The 16,429-nt window shown below is 48.0% G+C and overlaps 1 protein-coding gene across 1 annotated transcript in view; it reads left to right on the plus strand.

Annotated features, from left to right (window-relative positions):
• Positions 1-5,274: 5,274 nt before the first annotated feature.
• LOC103734796 (acetyl-CoA acetyltransferase, cytosolic) overlaps positions 5,275-16,429 on the plus strand; it is a 17,039-nt gene continuing 5,884 nt past the window's right edge. Inside the window, exons 1-6 of the mRNA XM_008833863.3 lie at positions 5,275-5,406; positions 5,881-6,015; positions 8,550-8,731; positions 11,304-11,421; positions 14,818-14,961; positions 16,067-16,189. Of these exons, the coding sequence (XP_008832085.1) occupies positions 5,352-5,406; positions 5,881-6,015; positions 8,550-8,731; positions 11,304-11,421; positions 14,818-14,961; positions 16,067-16,189 (757 nt within the window). The 5' untranslated portion in view covers positions 5,275-5,351. The remainder of the gene's footprint in view (positions 5,407-5,880; positions 6,016-8,549; positions 8,732-11,303; positions 11,422-14,817; positions 14,962-16,066; positions 16,190-16,429) is intronic.

Below are 16,429 nucleotides of genomic sequence, written 5' to 3' on the forward strand. Positions count from 1 at the left end.
CCATGACTAACTCATGGCTTGGATTTTTCTCTTCTCTGTCTCCCTCTTACAGGTGACCGCCAAGGTATACAGCTTGCCCTGGTTTGGAAATTTCCTTTTAAACTCATAAAATGTGACAACTCTGCTGGGACAGTCCCAAATTTCTGGTCACAGTGAGGCTGTTCTCCAGGGTGATTTCAAGTTCCTTGATAATTCCCACCTCAATTCATATACTTACTGTTTTCCTGCTTCCCTTCACCCTCTTGAGTAAGGAAGACAAATATCTGAGCTGGGAAGGACAATCATGTTCACTGTGCCAGATATTTGGACTTGGAGACAATCACATGAAATGCTATACAGTAACTGAAAGAATGCAAATTACAAACGCTTTAAGTGTATAAAGATATAGGGGAAGGCAACAAGCTTCATTAAATGTAATCCTTGAAGGTACTTGGGGGCTAGGATGTATAGCTCATGGCAGTGTTTGCCTAGCATGCTCATAGCCCAAGTTTATCCCTAGCTTAGAAAAAAAAAGTGAGTCTGTGGACAAAAGGACTGAAAACCTAAGTTTAGCATTGGAGGATGGACTAGTTGCCTTATCCCCTAAAGTTTGGTGAATGAACAATTGAGCATGGTGGTTTTGATCTGTTCCAAATACTGAGGGGGTGAAACAGAAGGATTGAGAATTCAAGGCCAACCTAAAGCTACTGTCTGACCAGAGAGAGAACAAACACCACTCTACTGGGAAGACCAAGGAGAATGTAAAGTGCTTATTACATAGAGACCTCAACAGATGACCTTGGCCTCTCAGCTCTACTAAACATGGCTGATTCTTCTGGCTTCTGATACGTGTCTAACAAAAACTATTCAACAGTATTTTTTTCTGATGGCTTTCCTCATGTCCCCCCATTTCTCATGTAAGCAGACGTATCCTACTGCTTTTTTTTTTTTTTTTTTTTTTTTTCAGTCTTTTTGAGACAGGGTCTCCCTGTAGCCCCAGCTGTACTGGAACTCACTATGTGTGCTGGGACTAAAGGTGTGCACCACCACGCCGGCCCTACTGCACTTTTTTAATGGCACTGTATTAGAAGTTCATCTGTCTTTATAATGGTACGGTTCTGTTTTTTGCTTTTTATTTGGTTGAGACAGGGTCTTATTATGTAGCCTAGGTTGGCTTCAAAGTTACAGTCCTCCTACTTGAGCCTCCTGAGTGCTGGGATTACAGATTACAGGATATGTCACCATGCCTGACACCCCGTAGTTGTAATGAACACTTCCCTGCCCTGGGACCTCTGATCTTGGATACTATGGGGCACCTGTGGAGACTGTTAAATTAGGTAGGAAGGCACTGTGGGGTTCACTATGCCCTTCACAGAGGTCTTTTTTTAAATATGTTTTATGGCTGGGCGTGGTGGCACAAGCCTTTAGTCCCAGCACTCAGGGAGGCAGAGGCAGGCGGAACTCTGAGTTCAAGGCCAGCCTGGTCTACATAGTAAGTTCAGGTCAGCTGAGACTACAGGGAGACCCTGTCTCAAAAAGACAAAATGTTAAATAAATTTATTTATTATTTTTATTTTATGTGTATGAGTGTATTGCCTGCATGTTTGGGAGTGCACCCATGTCATGCAATGCCATGGCCACAAAGGTAAGAAAGGGCTTCGTGGTTCCCCCGGTTTAAGGACAGTTTGTCGCCGCCATGTGGGTGCTGGGAATCGAACCTGGGTCCTCTGCAAGAGCAGCCCAGTGCTCTTAACCACTGAGCCATCTCTCGAGCCCTCACAGAGGCCTTCTTAGTAGGTTGGCACAGTCTGCCTTGGAGCTAAAACGTGGTGTGGACTCCTGCAACTAGTCAAGAATCACCCAAAGGATGATGCAAGACTGCCTCAAGACAAACTTACGTTAATGGCCCCATCATAAGCACTCAAGAGGTTGCGGTGGCTACCCACCACTGCTTACCAGCCCAGACAGCACATGATTCTGGATCATTTAAGGAACTATTCTCAACCCACTGCTTCCTGTGTGCAGATGAAAATATGATCAGCCAGCTTCGTGCTCCAGGTGTCATGCTTTCCCTGCCTGTGGCCAGGCCTTCCCCACAGTGATGGACTCCATTCTCCTTCAAGTAAGCCAAAATAAACCTTCCTTTAAAAGAAAGAAAATTAGTCTCTCTTTTCCCCCTCTTCTCCACATTATTATTCTTCACCTGATTCTGACCTATCCATAGCTTTGAGTACTCATGAAAAGCTATAACAAAGTCCACAGCCACCACTAGTCACACTCAGTTTCCTCTGTGTGTGTGAGACAGGGTCTCACTATGTAGCCCTGCCAACCTGGAACTCACTAGGTAGACCAGGTTAGCCTCAGAGATCTGCCAGCCTCTGGGTTTGAAGGCCTGTACCACCATGCCCAGCAGCAGCTACCTCCTAGAGATATCCTTGTCAGCTGGTTCTAGGAAGAGCCTCGAGGCAGGAGACGATGAATACACTCGTTTCCAAGAGAATCTGTTCATCCTCAGTTTCTTTGTGTACGTGTTCCTGTGTGTTGTGCATGTGGATGGGGGTGTGGAGGTCTGTGGTTGGTGTCAGAAATTTTTATTTATTTTTTATTTTTTAATATTTATTTTTTTATTTTATATGTATGAATGTATTGCCTGCATGTAGGTAAGTGCACCCATGTCGTGGAGTGCCCTCGGAGGACAGAAGAGAGTGTCAAATCCCCTGGAACAGGCGTTACAGACAGTTGTTAGCTGCCATGTGGGTGCTGGGATTTGAACCTGGGTCTTCTGCAAGAACACTCAGTGTTCTTGACCACTGTGCCTCTCTCCAGCCCCAGAAATTTTTATGTGTATGAGTGTATTGCCTGCATGTATGTAAGTGCACCCATGTTGTGCACTGTCTACAGAGGTCAGAAGCAGGTGTCAGATCCCCTGGAACTGGAGTTACAGAAAGTTGTCAGCCACCATTTGGGTGCTAGGCACCAAATCCAGGTCCTTTGCAAGAACAGCCACAGCTCTTCACAGCTGAGCCACCCCCTGCCCCAGGCATCTTTTTTAACTGGTCTTCCACCTTTTGTGGTAGGGTCTATCAATAAACCAACAGCTCACCAATTCAGCTAGCCTCAGCAACCAGCTTGATCCAAAGATTCCCTCTGTACCTTCCCAGGCTAGATTATTGGGGCAGCCTGCCACACTCGCCCAACATTTACTTGAGTCAGGTCTACTTGATAGCACAGCACACACTTTAACCACTGAGCTGGACCCACGTACGTTTTTGAAATGGTACGTGTAGTCCAATCTGACCTCGAACTCTAGACGTAGCTGAGGCTGTCCTTGAACGGACACTGATCCTTCGGCATTAGTTTCCCAAACCTTGTATTACAGGCATGCTCGCACTCATGCACACAGACACACATAGACACACACAGCTTGTACTCATTCCTATGTACAAGGCATAGAAAGAAAGTATTAGTATTCATTTAGGTTCAATGGCTACAATGTGCTAGAAGCTGTGCATAAGGCAGGATAATGGTGGATGAGGAAAACCTTGTATAGTGTAGGAGAGGACCCCAAACTAGCAATTCTACAGTAAGCAGATAAAGTTAGGGTTAGAGCTCAGGGCCACAAATGTAGGATATAGGAAGTTCTGGAGAAGTGAAGTCTAAGTGGAGTTCAGGAGACTCCTAGCTTGGCCAGCAGAAGACAGCTGCACCACTCGGGGATTTTAAACAGAACAGGCTGGAGGGGTAGATGGAGGAGTTTGGGCTACATGTGTTAAGTTTGGTGTGTTCATAGGAAGTTTAAATAAATAAGGCCAGTCTACCCATGAGGCAATGATGCCAGATAGGATTTCCGAGTTGTCAGCATAATGCCCGTAACTGAAGCCATAGGTAGACCTGGCATTGCCCAAGGAGCTACTACAAAGTTGGGGAAGGAGGAGAGTAAGCCCCCAAGGGACTGGCCTGAGGAGCAGTCAGAGACTAAGGAACATGGAACAGAACAAACATGACGCCAGGGGAAAGTATCCTACGCTCCATGGACTCGTGTGTGGACAGGAACACAATCCAGATGACCAGAAAGAAGAGATTTACAGTGAGTTTTCAGCAGGGAAGACACCGACCCCATCGGTACACCAGACCCTAAGGATTTCTCTAGAAGGAAACTTCCCCATTTTTTCCTTGTCTATGGCTCCTCCTCTGGAGCCTACTTGCTGCTTCTGTGCATCTGACCCATCCACATCTCTGCAGTCCTGGTGACTGTTTTCAGTTTGCTTTGCATTTCTGGACGACTCCCCAGCTTGTCCCCAGTGTTTTCCTCCACAACCTGCAGTGTCTTTCCCTAACTCCACTGCCCAGTGTCTCCAACCAATCTCAAGGCTTGCCTAGGGACCCTTTCCTTCTAGCACAGGAGTCTGCCTTCCTGGACATGGGGTTCTCTGTGGGCCAGCAAGCTGCGGAAAGAGGGGTCCTTTCAGAACCTTGTAGGCTCTGCTGGCCAGAGAGGAGTCAGGATAGTGAGGGAGGCTGCAAAAGACTCCAGGCCTAGAGGGAGACAGAGAACCCTGAGGGAGTCTGATCAAACAGGAGGCCTTAAAGGGTTTTAAAGAGGAGTGACGGTTACCCAAAGGGACTCTTAGTAAAGAGGCCACTGGCATGGGAGCTGTCAGCTGGAGACCCCCTTCCAGAAGAGACCGCCATGCCTAGCCACAGAAGGTTAGGCTAGGCCCTCTAAGAGGTCTTGCCTTCAGAAGAACTCCACCCAACCCCACCCAACACCCCTAGACCATCTACACTTCACCGCACCTGGGACCCCTAGACTCACCTCACATTTCTTCCCAGGCCCCAAAGACCATCCCCGCACACCTACTGGACATCCCTAGACTGTAAACCCCACCAGCCATGCCTAGACCATCCACACCCCGCCGGACACCCCTAAACTGTCTACACCTCACCTGGCACGCCTAGAGCAGCTACACCCCACCGGTTACCCCTAGACCTACACACACCACCCGAGACGCCTACATTGTCCACATCCCACCTGTCACCCCTAGACTGTCTACACATCACCGGACATCCCTAGACCGTCTACACCTCCACCCGCCCGACACCCGAAACTGCTTATCCCCCACTCCACCCTGACCCCCGTGGACCATCCGTACCCCACCGGGCTCCCCAGGGCCCACATTTTCGACTCCCAAGCCCACACCCCAGAGTTCCGCCCTCCGGGTCTCCGCCGCGCGCCTGCGCAGTTCGCCGAGGGGGGGGGCGAGTGTGCTGGAAGCCCCGCCCCGCCCCGCCCCGCCCAGGAGCCTCCGGGAAGTTTTACCTCCGCTGCACGCCGCGAGGAGCTGACAGTTCGCAGATCGCCGAGCAGCAAGATGATCGCAGCCTCGGACCCCGTGGTCATCATCTCGGCGGCTCGGACCTGCATAGGTGAGAGCCCCCCGGACCGGCTCCGACAGGTCTTCCCCGGCAGGGGCACGGAGGAGCCGGCTGCAGCGCAGGGGAGGGGGCGGCGGCGGAACGGGGACGCCCGCTGCCCCGGCTCGCGTCTGGTCCCGACCCCGCCCCTGCTCGCCCCGCCTCTCGTGCTCCGATTGGCTCCTCGCGGTAGAGCCACCGCTCTGTCGGCCTTCCCATTGGCTGCCGGAGCGAAGCCTGCTCTCTCCGGACTTCTGATTGGGCGGCTCCTGGAGGCACCATCGTCACCCCGGGGAGGCAAGGGCCGGCGCTGGTGGTCCGAGCCTGGGCTCTGGGCCCGGCCTAGCCCTGGCGCTAAGTCCCCGTGCCCTTCTCCCGCCAACCCCAGGGCCTTTGTTTAGAAGCATGCGGCCGCACCCCTCGCCCCACCCCGGGGTCTGCAGGGTCCTCCTGGCTCAGATGTCCCTCTCCTGCATTCCCTTTCAGGCTCCTTCAATGGTGCCTTGTCTACTGTGCCTGTACACGACCTGGGCTCAACTGTCATCAAAGAAGTGCTGCAGAGGGCCAAGGTGGCCCCAGAAGAGGTGTCCGAGGTCATATTTGGGCATGTTTTGGCTGCAGGTAACTGTTCTGTGACTCCAGGAGAGCGCCCTCTACTAGAAGCAGTCCATTCACCCCACCATATACATTATGTGCTTGGCGCTCCCTCTAGGATCCTTCTGTAGCCTTCCTCTACCTTAAGACCCAGCATCTTCACACGCTTCCCCTAGCGGTCCCAGACCACTGACCTGGGCTGCCTTCCGGTTGTCTAGAAGCAGGGCCACGTAGGAGACTGTGCATATTCCTCCATGTCCCCCTAGCATAAGCATGTGTGTGCCTGGCACGGTGCTGGGTACTGGGAGGGTGGCTGCCACACCAGGTTTGCTACCTGTTCTCTTCCCAGCACTGCTGAGCTGGGAACACAGGTTTGCTCCTCACTGATGGGATCCTGAGTCCTGAGAATGCCTTCCTCTTACATCTGGTTCATGCTGGGTATATAGACCAATGACCACTCCCAAGTAGTTAACAACTGGTTGGGGCCCGAGTGTGCAGCTCAGTGGTAGAGAGTGTGGTTAGTATGCATGTGGTCACGGGTTCACACTCCTGCACCCCTACCATACCGTGCTCATGCTCATTTAGTATGCATTTGAATTAGCTGTAGAGATAATTGGTAATATTCAAGACCACTTCTGTTCTTACCCTGCCTGAGACCTGGCCCATCTGTATGTGCCCAGGTTAAATGTTGAAGTATGTAAAATACGACTTTGGGTCTGAAATGCTTTGATTTTGTATTTTTTCCCAGGTTTTGTAACATTTTCAGCTATATAAAATGAAGTGTATTTGTTACTGTACTTGACGTCACCGTCTGTAGGTCAAGAAGCCAGGTTCAGCCACCTGTCCTCCGTAAGCCAATTAGAACAGCCAAAGGAATAGTTGAAAACAGAAAGTGTATTCAGTGTGGCCACATTGGGAAGAGGGACAAAAAGATCCCGTGACTCTCTCAAGCCGTTTTCACAGTACTGAAGTGGAATTAAAGTTTAAACGGAAGGTGGGGATATGTGACATCTGACCAGTCTGGTCAAGGTGCGGTCTGATGTACGACTGACCCATTATTTTCTGGGGTCCAGTCTCTCCAGCAAGGTGGTCTGATAAGTTGTCAGAGTATATGAAACTTCTCTCTGGGAAGCAAATTCCCCCACTGGCTGGTACCAGGCTTCAGCCTCTTCCTTCTCCCAGCACTAGATTGCTAGGGAAATTAGAGTTTCTTGGGGTCCATTATGCCAATAGTCTGGATAGTTACATTGAGGGACACGGGTACTTCCTAACTTATGCAAAGCCAGTTACATCATGGCTGGAACCCAATTCTGAACAGAAAATTTCATTTATGTATATACCTTACATGCAAAGCCTGAAGCATATAAAATGTCTATGATTTGGTACATGAAACAAATTTTGCTTGTCCCATCTTAAGGGGATGGGAGTGTCTTTAACACTGAGCATCCGTCTATTATGCTTTTTGACTTTGACTTGACAGTTGAGGTCTATTGTGGCATTTCAGCATTCAAAAAGATTCATATTGCTGGATCTGGTGGTATATGACTGTAACCCCAGCCCTGTAGAACCTGAGAATTGAGGGTCATGAGTTTTAGGCCAGCCTGAGCTAGAGCTAGACACCTTTTTTTTTTTTTTTGGTCTTTTTGAGACAGGGTCTCCTTGTGGCCCCAGATGCCTGGAACTCACTATGTAGACCAGGCTGGACTTGAACTCACAAAGATCCACCTGCGTCTGCATCCCAAGTGCTGGGATTAAAGGTGTGTGACACCATGCCCAGCCGTATTATAATTATTAAGCCAAATAGTCGCTACAGTCATGTAACAAGTATTTACTGAGTGCCTACTGTGTGTGAAGCACTATTCTAGACAATGGGAACAACCACTGTCTACATCAGGTCTCTGTCAACAGAGCTCATATTCTGCTAAATGTTAGCACTATCCTAGTCAGTCACTTATCAACCTTCAGTCCCTTGACAATGGGGACTATAAGAAATGTATGTCACATTTATAAATGAGTTATAGGTGTGAGCCACCACACCAGCCTGATTCTGTGTGTAACTTTTCACATGTTCTTTTATTCGTGGAATAATGAATAAGCCGTCAGACTTTCCTCTTCAGGTGACGCCTCTTTCTTCACAGGTGGTGCCTTAAGCCAGGATCCTAGGAGTAAAATGCTCTAGTAGAAAAGTTGATCGTGTCCAAATTGTGTCTTGTGTTTATAAAAAGTATAACTAGTTGGTTGTTAATTAAGCTTCTTTCCCATTGTGAGGAGAAGTCAAGTCCTATCCAGAGACAAAGATCTTAAGGTTCTGTCTTCGGGTATTAAGAACTTTGTGGAGAAGGATGCTTCTGAAACACCTAGAGAGTTGCACAAGGCAGTTCATAGCCAGGTCTAGAACGTGACAGGCAGAGAGTACGGCCATGCTGTTGGTGGGAGCTTAGCTGGCCTGCGGGCGGGGCATGGGAAGCGGCAGGTGCTTGGTTGGCAGTTTAGCATGCACTTCTACTTTGGTCTTTTACCTTTCTCCCTGAGGGCTTAGCGGCCTCTGTTCCTTGTTCCAGGTTGTGGGCAGAATCCTACCCGTCAAGCCAGTGTGGGTGCAGGGATCCCCTACTCTGTTCCAGCATGGAGCTGCCAGATGATCTGTGGCTCAGGCTTGAAAGCTGTTTGTCTTGCAGCCCAGTCCATAGCACTAGGTGACTCCAGCGTTGTGGTCGCAGGAGGCATGGAAAACATGAGCAAGGTAAGGCCTCTGAGAGATGCTGCTACTGACTTGACCACCTCGGCTACATGCCGTGCTGAGAAAGAAACAAAACGTGGGTTCACCCCTGCCCTCTGCCTGAGTGCTCACTGTTCTCCTGATGGAAATCCCCCTTGAAGAAAAGCCGACCAGTACACCTGGAACAGAAACAATCCTCTAAGCTGTTGTTCCTGAAGTTCCATAAGATTAGTTGGTTTCTATCCTTGCTTACCATGTAGCCCAGGCTAACCCAGACCTTACACTCTAACTGATATGCCTTGAACACATGCTCTGTCCCCTGAGTGCTGCTGGCATTACAACCATGTACCACCATTCCCAGAAATGCCATGTTTTAATTTTTTTCAGATATTCAAAAGTTAATATTTCAAAAACGTTTTATTATACTTTTAAAAATTTTGGCTGGACATGGTGGCACGTGCCTTTAATCCCAGCCCTTAGGAGGCAGAGGCAGGTGGTAAGGCCAGCCTCATTGACATATCGAGTTCCAGGCCAGCTGAGGCTACAGGGAGACCCTGTCTCAAAGAGACCAAGAAAAAAAAAGTTTGGAAAGCACATTTTTGCCATACCCAAAGAGTTAGTAACCATGCACCGCACCACACCATCCACCTGAGGTGTTCTCATTTTCCCCTGGAGCCAGAATTCAGAACAGTCTACAACAGATGATCAAAACCACAGATCAGAACACAACGCGCATAGACCACTCTCAGCACAGCAGAGAGCTTCTCTGCCTCAGATCCCAGACCAGAGTCCCTTCTCCACTGGGCTTCTCATCAGGGTTTGTGTCACCAAGCCTGTCCTGTCACACTGACACAGTGTGGAAAGATACCTTCTGCTTCTTACTGAAGCAGCTCAAGGTCTGACCTTGGAATCACTGGTCAGAGGCCAAGTCAGCCCAGCCAGTGCAGAGGCTCAGGAAGAGGCAGGCTGAAGTTCCAGAGTGAATGGGGTGACTCTGGTGGGAGGTACGAACGTGCAGTGTTCCACTGAGAGCTGTTGTGTGTCACACAAGTCAGTCTATCGTTAGTGCTGGTCCTGCTAATTACAGGCACGAAAACCGATGGCCAGAGCCACTATGTACATGCAGGGGTCTTATTTGTTTGCGTAACAAACAAATTTATTTTCTTGGGTCTGGAAAGATGGCTCAGTGGTTAAGAGTACATTCTGCAGGTCTGGAGAGATGGCTCAATGGTTAAGAGCAGTGGCTGCTCTTGCAGAGGACCCAGGTTTGATTCCTAGCACGCACATGGTGGCTAGCAACCCTTCATAACTCCAGTTCCAGGGAATCCATTGCCTTCTTCTGACCTCCATGGGCAGTGTACGACATGGGTGCACTTACATACATGCAGGCAATACACTTATATACATAAAATAAAATTTAATAACAAAAAGACTGCAGCCTGCTTTTCCAGAGGCCCCGAGTTCAGTTCCAGCACCAGGTGATCCAAGTCCTTCTTCAGCTTCCAAAGGCACCTATGCATTCATGGCATATACCCAGAAGTACACACATACACATACATAAAAATTTTTTTTAAAAGCTGGGTGTGGTGGCGCACGCCTTTAGTCCCAGCACTCGGGAGGCAGAGGCAGGTGAATCTCTGTGAGTTCAAGGCCAGCCTTGTCTACATAGCAAGTTCTAGGCCAGCTGGGCCTACAGGGAAACCCTATCTCAAAAAGACCAAAAAAAACAAAAAACAAACTTCTTAAAAGAAATTAATTTTCTTATAGTTCTGGAAGTTAGAAATCTCAGATCCAGGTGTCAACAATGCTGACCACTTCCTTTTTATTAACTTTTAAGCTCACAAAATGATGAGTGTCATTCTGTGGTTTTCATGCACATTTATCATCATATTTTGCACAGTACAACTCTGACTCCAACCCCGTTGCCCTTTCTGTTCTAATCTAGCTGCTATTGAGTTGGTAGAAGTTAAAAATACCTTCTTCTGGGCTGGAGAGATGGCTCAGTGGGTAAGAGCACTGGCTACTCTTGCAGAGGACCTGGGTTCAATTCCTAGTACCCACATGGCAGCTGACAACCGTCCATAACTCTAGTTCCATGGGATCTGAGACCCTCTTCTGGCCTCCGTGAGCACTGTATGACATGGATACACTAATAACACATGCAGGCAAAATATTCATACACATAAAATAAATATCTTTGAAAAACTACTTTCTACTTGGAAACCCCTTCTATCAACTAATGATGAAGCCTGATTAGTCTTTATGTTTCCCATCAAATAAGATCAGGATTCGGCTCTTAGACCATCTCTTAGGTAGAAAGCACCAGTGGGATTCATAAACAAGACAGAACGCACAGGGTTGAGGAGACGTGGAAACGGGCAGGTTGTAGAGGACTAGATTCCTAAGGGCAGGCAGGGTGGGGTTGTCGGCTAATCCCAAGGTGTCTCAGGCCTGGGAAAAGCCGGTAGTGGGGAGAAGGGCTGCAGAGGAGCTAAATGCAGATGGAGCAAGTACCAGCCAGACAGTTCCGAGTGGGAGCCTAAGGAGAGGACAAGCTGCAACCCCGCGTCAATCCATTTCCGTTTCTTTCTTCCAGGCCCCTCACTTGGCTCACCTGAGAACAGGCATCAAGATGGGTGAGATGCCGCTAGCTGACAGCATACTCTGTGATGGTCTTATGGATGCTTTTCACAACTACCACATGGGTATTACAGGTAAAGCAGTCGTAGCTGCAAGGGCTAGCTTTAGAAAGGTTGAAAAGAGCCGTCCCAGTGAGTCCCGTGCACAGGCTCTGCGTCTGGTGACCATAATGCTCAGCATATGCTTCATACTTGCTTTGCTCAGGAAGCTGCGGCATGGAGAGACACCCAGAATCCCGGGAAGTGCGGTGTTGGACATTGCATGGAGTTCCCCAGGTAGCTTGTGTCTGCTTTGGCCCTGATGCCAGAAAGCTGGTCACAGTTGTAGGTGTCACTGATCAGAACAGGACTTTGGTGGATGCAACTTTCATGCAGGCAAGGAGAGAGGCTGTGCCTTTCAAGTGGACTCCGTTTCCATTCTGTCCTTGAAGGTCCATACAGTGCCCACTGAAAATATGACCCACACCAGACTGACCAAAAGGAGAAGTCAGTCCAAGTGAACAGCCACAAATGGGCTAAGATTGAAACCAAAGAAAGCAATGCCAAGATGACAGATTTGGGTCAAATTTTGAAGTCATAAAAGGAAAAGGTGGGCTGGGTGTGGTGGCGCACGCCTTTAGTCCCAGCGTGGTCTACATAGTGAGTTCCAGGACAGCTGGGGCTACAGGGAGACCCTGTCTCAAAAAGACCAAAAAAAAAAAAAGCAAAAGCTGAAGAGGACGGTAGTAAAAAACCACGTTAGAGGCCTTAAAGGGCAGCTCTCATGAAGATGTCTTCTAAAGCCATGTTACCAAGGCTGTAACTCAGCAGTACAAGGATGGCCACTGTATGTGGGCTGCCCAGACACTGAGGGTCAGAAGGCAACACATCCTCAGGAAGCTCAGAAGGGTTTGAATGTGGCAGTTCATAGGACACCTGTGCGGGCCGTCCTGTAACAGAGCGCCTGTGCGGGCCATCCTGTGGGAAAGCACAGGAGGCCACTGAGAGTGAAAGCTGTGTCACAGTCTCTTAGGGTACACCTCCTTACAGAGGAAGCCTGTCCTTGTGCTCTCAGTAGCCGTTCATGCACATAGAACCTCTGTGATGAATTGACATGAATAAAGTGTGCTCTAACTTGTGAGTCCTTGATAGGGAAGCATCTCAAAGTTCTTGATCAGTCCTTTTACCAAATGAGGAAGCAGGGCCCACAGACACTGACTTATAGAAGAGAAAATATCAGATAAGCAAGTAATACACAGTTAAGTCATTAGTTGTTTCTAGAAGGTCTTTGTGTCCTATGTTAATGGATAAAGGAACTGGGAAAGCAGACCTCAGTGTCTTTACTATATGTCGATAGAACTTAAATAGAAGTGACCCTGATAATAAAGTTAAATAAACCCTGAGGGGTCAGATGCAGCAGTGAGAAGTAAAAGTCATGAGAAAAAGGCAGTAGGAAGGGGAGTCTAGACAGAGGGGAGGGTGTGGGAGTACAAGGAAGGAGAGAGACGTGCAAATATGAGCTCGGGTGTCTCTGCTTCACTGAGATTCTCAGCAGGGAAGGCTGAGAACCACCAGCAGACCATGGATGGTACTTCAACTTGCCAAGACCCCAGGGCCCCAGTGTCAAGGCCACTTTCTCAAGTGATACCCAGACTAGCTGTCTGAACATCACCAGAGCATTGGTAAATATTTAGATCGTGGAGTTGGAGATGTGGTCAGTAGTAGAACACTTGTTTAGCATGTGTAGTATCCTGGGTTCCATCCCCCCAAAAAGTAGAAACCTGATGTCTACTTCTTTAATAAGGTGACCAAAATTAGCATAGAGTAAAATAAACGTATTACCTCAAACCTGGGTCCACTGCAAGAGCAGCCAGTGTTCTTAAATGCTGAGTCTTACAGGCTTCTGGGACCTTGCTCATATGAACTTACAACAATGGTGTCAGCATGCTCAAGACCCATGTAAACTCAAGCAGACAAAAACCCAGCACAGAACTGGGGAAATGGGCAGGAGACCCCAACCTTAACCAAGGAACCATTGACAGCTGACCACTGCTGGGTGAAGGAGAATTGATCTCTCTCTCTCTTTTTTTTGTCTTTTTGAGACAGGATCTCCCTGCAGCCCTAGTTGGGCTTGAACTCACAGAGATCTGCCTGCCTCTGCCTCTGCCTCTGTCTCTGTCCCTGCCTCTACCTCCTGATTACTGGGATTAAAGGTGAGCATCACCACGCCCAGCAAGAGAGAGCTGATCTTTAAGGGAGTGACACTAGACAGGCCTTAACATATATGACCAAATGCATGAAATTCTGTGGGTGGGCTCTGGGGTAGTGTAGATAGGGGAGGGGGTCTAGATATGATTAAGATGTATGAAATCCACAAAAAATAAAAAATAGACATTGAAAAAGTAGTCTACAGAAATAGAGATTTATGGTGATGTTCAGTATGTAGTCCTTTACCGGGTTCTGAGCAATAAAATGGTTTCCTTTTGAGACTTACCAGAACCATAAATAAAGTTGAACAGGGATCAAGAGTATTGATGTTAAATTTCGTGAGTACCACATTCATGCCTGGTGCCCACAGAGGCCAGGAGAAGGGGTCAGAGCCTCTGGAACTGGAGTTACAGGTGTTGCTAGTCACCATATGGGTGATAGGAACTGAACCCAGGCCCTCTGCAAGAGAGCAAGTACTCTTAACTGCTGAGCCATCTCTCCACCCCAAATTTCCTGGTTTAAAAAAATTTTTATTACTTTTTTAAATGTAGTGTGTGTCAGTGTGCTGTGTGTGCCATGGTGCACATGTGGAGGCCTGAGGACAACCTGCAAGAGTTGATTCCCTCCATATGGGTGCCCAGGACCAAACAAGTCATCATACTTGGCAGCAAGTGCTGCCATTCAGTCATCTACCAGCCCCATATTTTTTTGAATGATGGATTATGTGGGAAAATGACCTAGTTTGAGAAAAGTAAACACTGAAATTAAAATTCAGAGCTGAAAGGGTGTTGTATTTCCAGCTTTCCTCAGATTGTTCAGAATGTTTAAGCAAATGGGACAAAAATATCAATGGTGGTTGGGCGTGGTGGTGCATGCCTTTAATTGGGAGTTAGAAGCAGCAGATCTCTATGAGATCAAGGCCAGCTTGGTTTACATAGTGAATTCCAGGCTAGCCAAGGGTACAGGGAGACCCAGTCTCAATCAATCAATCAATCAATCAATCAATCAATCAGTGTTGAATCTGGACACAGATTTCTGAAAATCTACACTGCATAGAAAGGGGAGGGAGATGGAACAAAGAAAATGGCCTCCGCAGAGACGCTGTGGTTTCTTCCCAGGGCGCCATCAGGGCAGGCGGAATCGGCCTGCAGAGCGCCGCCTCTCCTGCTACCCTACCCGTGAGCTTGCTGCTGTGTGCTGTTAGCTCTGCTTTAAGTACAGATAACTTGAGCTGCCAAAACCAGCTCATGAAAATGTTGAGTTGTTGCCTTTTCTTTTTCTCAGCTGAAAATGTAGCCAAAAAGTGGCAAGTGAGCCGAGAAGACCAGGACAAGACTGCAGTTCTGTCCCAGAACAGGGCAGAGCGTGCACAGAAAGCTGGCCATTTTGACAAGGAGATTGTCCCCATGTTGGTACCATCTAGAAAAGGTGAGTATGTAAATCACAGTAAGCGTCATCCTATTCGTAGGTACAGGTTGTAGAATAGTATGTAGGAATGTTCATTGTAGTCTTCTCAGATTGTACAGGGACCCTTTAGACCTCTGACTATGGGGAGGGGGAATGGTATTTTGTTGTTTTGAGATAGGGTCTTGCTGTATATCTCTGGCTGACCTAGAACTCACTATGTAGATCAGGCTAACCTCTAATTTGTGATGATCCTGTTTCTGCCTGCTGAGTGCTGGGATTAGAGGAGTGTGCAGTAGCTGGGAAATGCTGTCTACACACGATCTGTTAAAATGGGCAACGGTCATCCTCAAAGTATCCACAGCTGCTACTGCTCTGTGTGTGTGTGTGTGCGTGTGTGTGTGTGTGTGTGTGTGTGTGTGTGTGTTTCCATGAGAAAGTGGAGCATTGGTTATTGTTTTTCGGTTGTTAGAAGACTACAGCTTCCCCATGCCCTTCAGAAGTGAACATCTGCCCGGTCTGGTTGCTCCTGTGTGCTCTTATGTTGACATTTCTGAAGGGTGCCTTTTTAAGATTTATTTTATTTATGTGTGTGCATATATCTGTGTCTGTGTGAGTATATATGTATGTGTGCCCACTGAGACCACAAGAGGGCGACAGAGACCTAGGAGCTGGAGTTAAAGGGTTTTAGGCACTGTTGGGTGGGTGCTGGGATCCAAACTCTGGTCTTTGCCCCTCTCTAGCCCCTTGAGGCTCTATCTTTTTAGGTTACTCACCATGATATAAAATACAACCTGTAGTCAGTTCTCTTCCTGATAACTGACATATTATGCCTAGTCCGTAAAGGATAGATTTAGACTACCTACTACACTCAGATGTAACCAGCTATATGCTGTGTATAATCCAAACTTTGTATATATAGCTCCCTGTAACTGCTTTGCAGCAAGACTTGACTCGTGCAGATTTAGCATGCAGTGACTCTAGGACTTTTCCTCCTTTGGAATGGGACTGAGTAAATGTTTACAGTCTTTCTACCAGTTGTGAATGCTCTTGTTTTCAGAAGCCCGCCAGTCTGGGCGCTCACTGCCTTCTCGATCTCATCTGGGGTTACTGGTTTTGCTCTTCACAGGTTTCACTGAAGTGAAAACTGATGAGTTTCCTCGCCACGGGAGTAACCTCGAAGCCATGGGCAAGCTAAAACCGTACTTTCTTACAGATGGGACAGGAACAGTCACTGCAGCTAATGCATCAGGTTTGATTTCTGATGGGCATTTGTAGAAGTACCATCTTCTACCTGTGACGGACCAGGCCAGACCGGGGCAGTTCAGTCTGACGGGAACAGGGTCGAGAGGGTGGACAAGGAGTTGGCGAGTGACAAACAGACACACATGAGCTTGGTGAAAGTCTGAGTGCAATTTTTGCAGTTGCAGCGTTTGAGATCTATACAGCAAAGATCACAAAAACCGCAGAACAGCCATGCTAAGATTTACAG

This window comes from Nannospalax galili, unplaced genomic scaffold (genome assembly GCF_000622305.1).
Source record: "Nannospalax galili isolate Female #2095 unplaced genomic scaffold, S.galili_v1.0 scaffold497, whole genome shotgun sequence".
NCBI lineage: Eukaryota > Metazoa > Chordata > Mammalia > Rodentia > Spalacidae > Nannospalax > Nannospalax galili.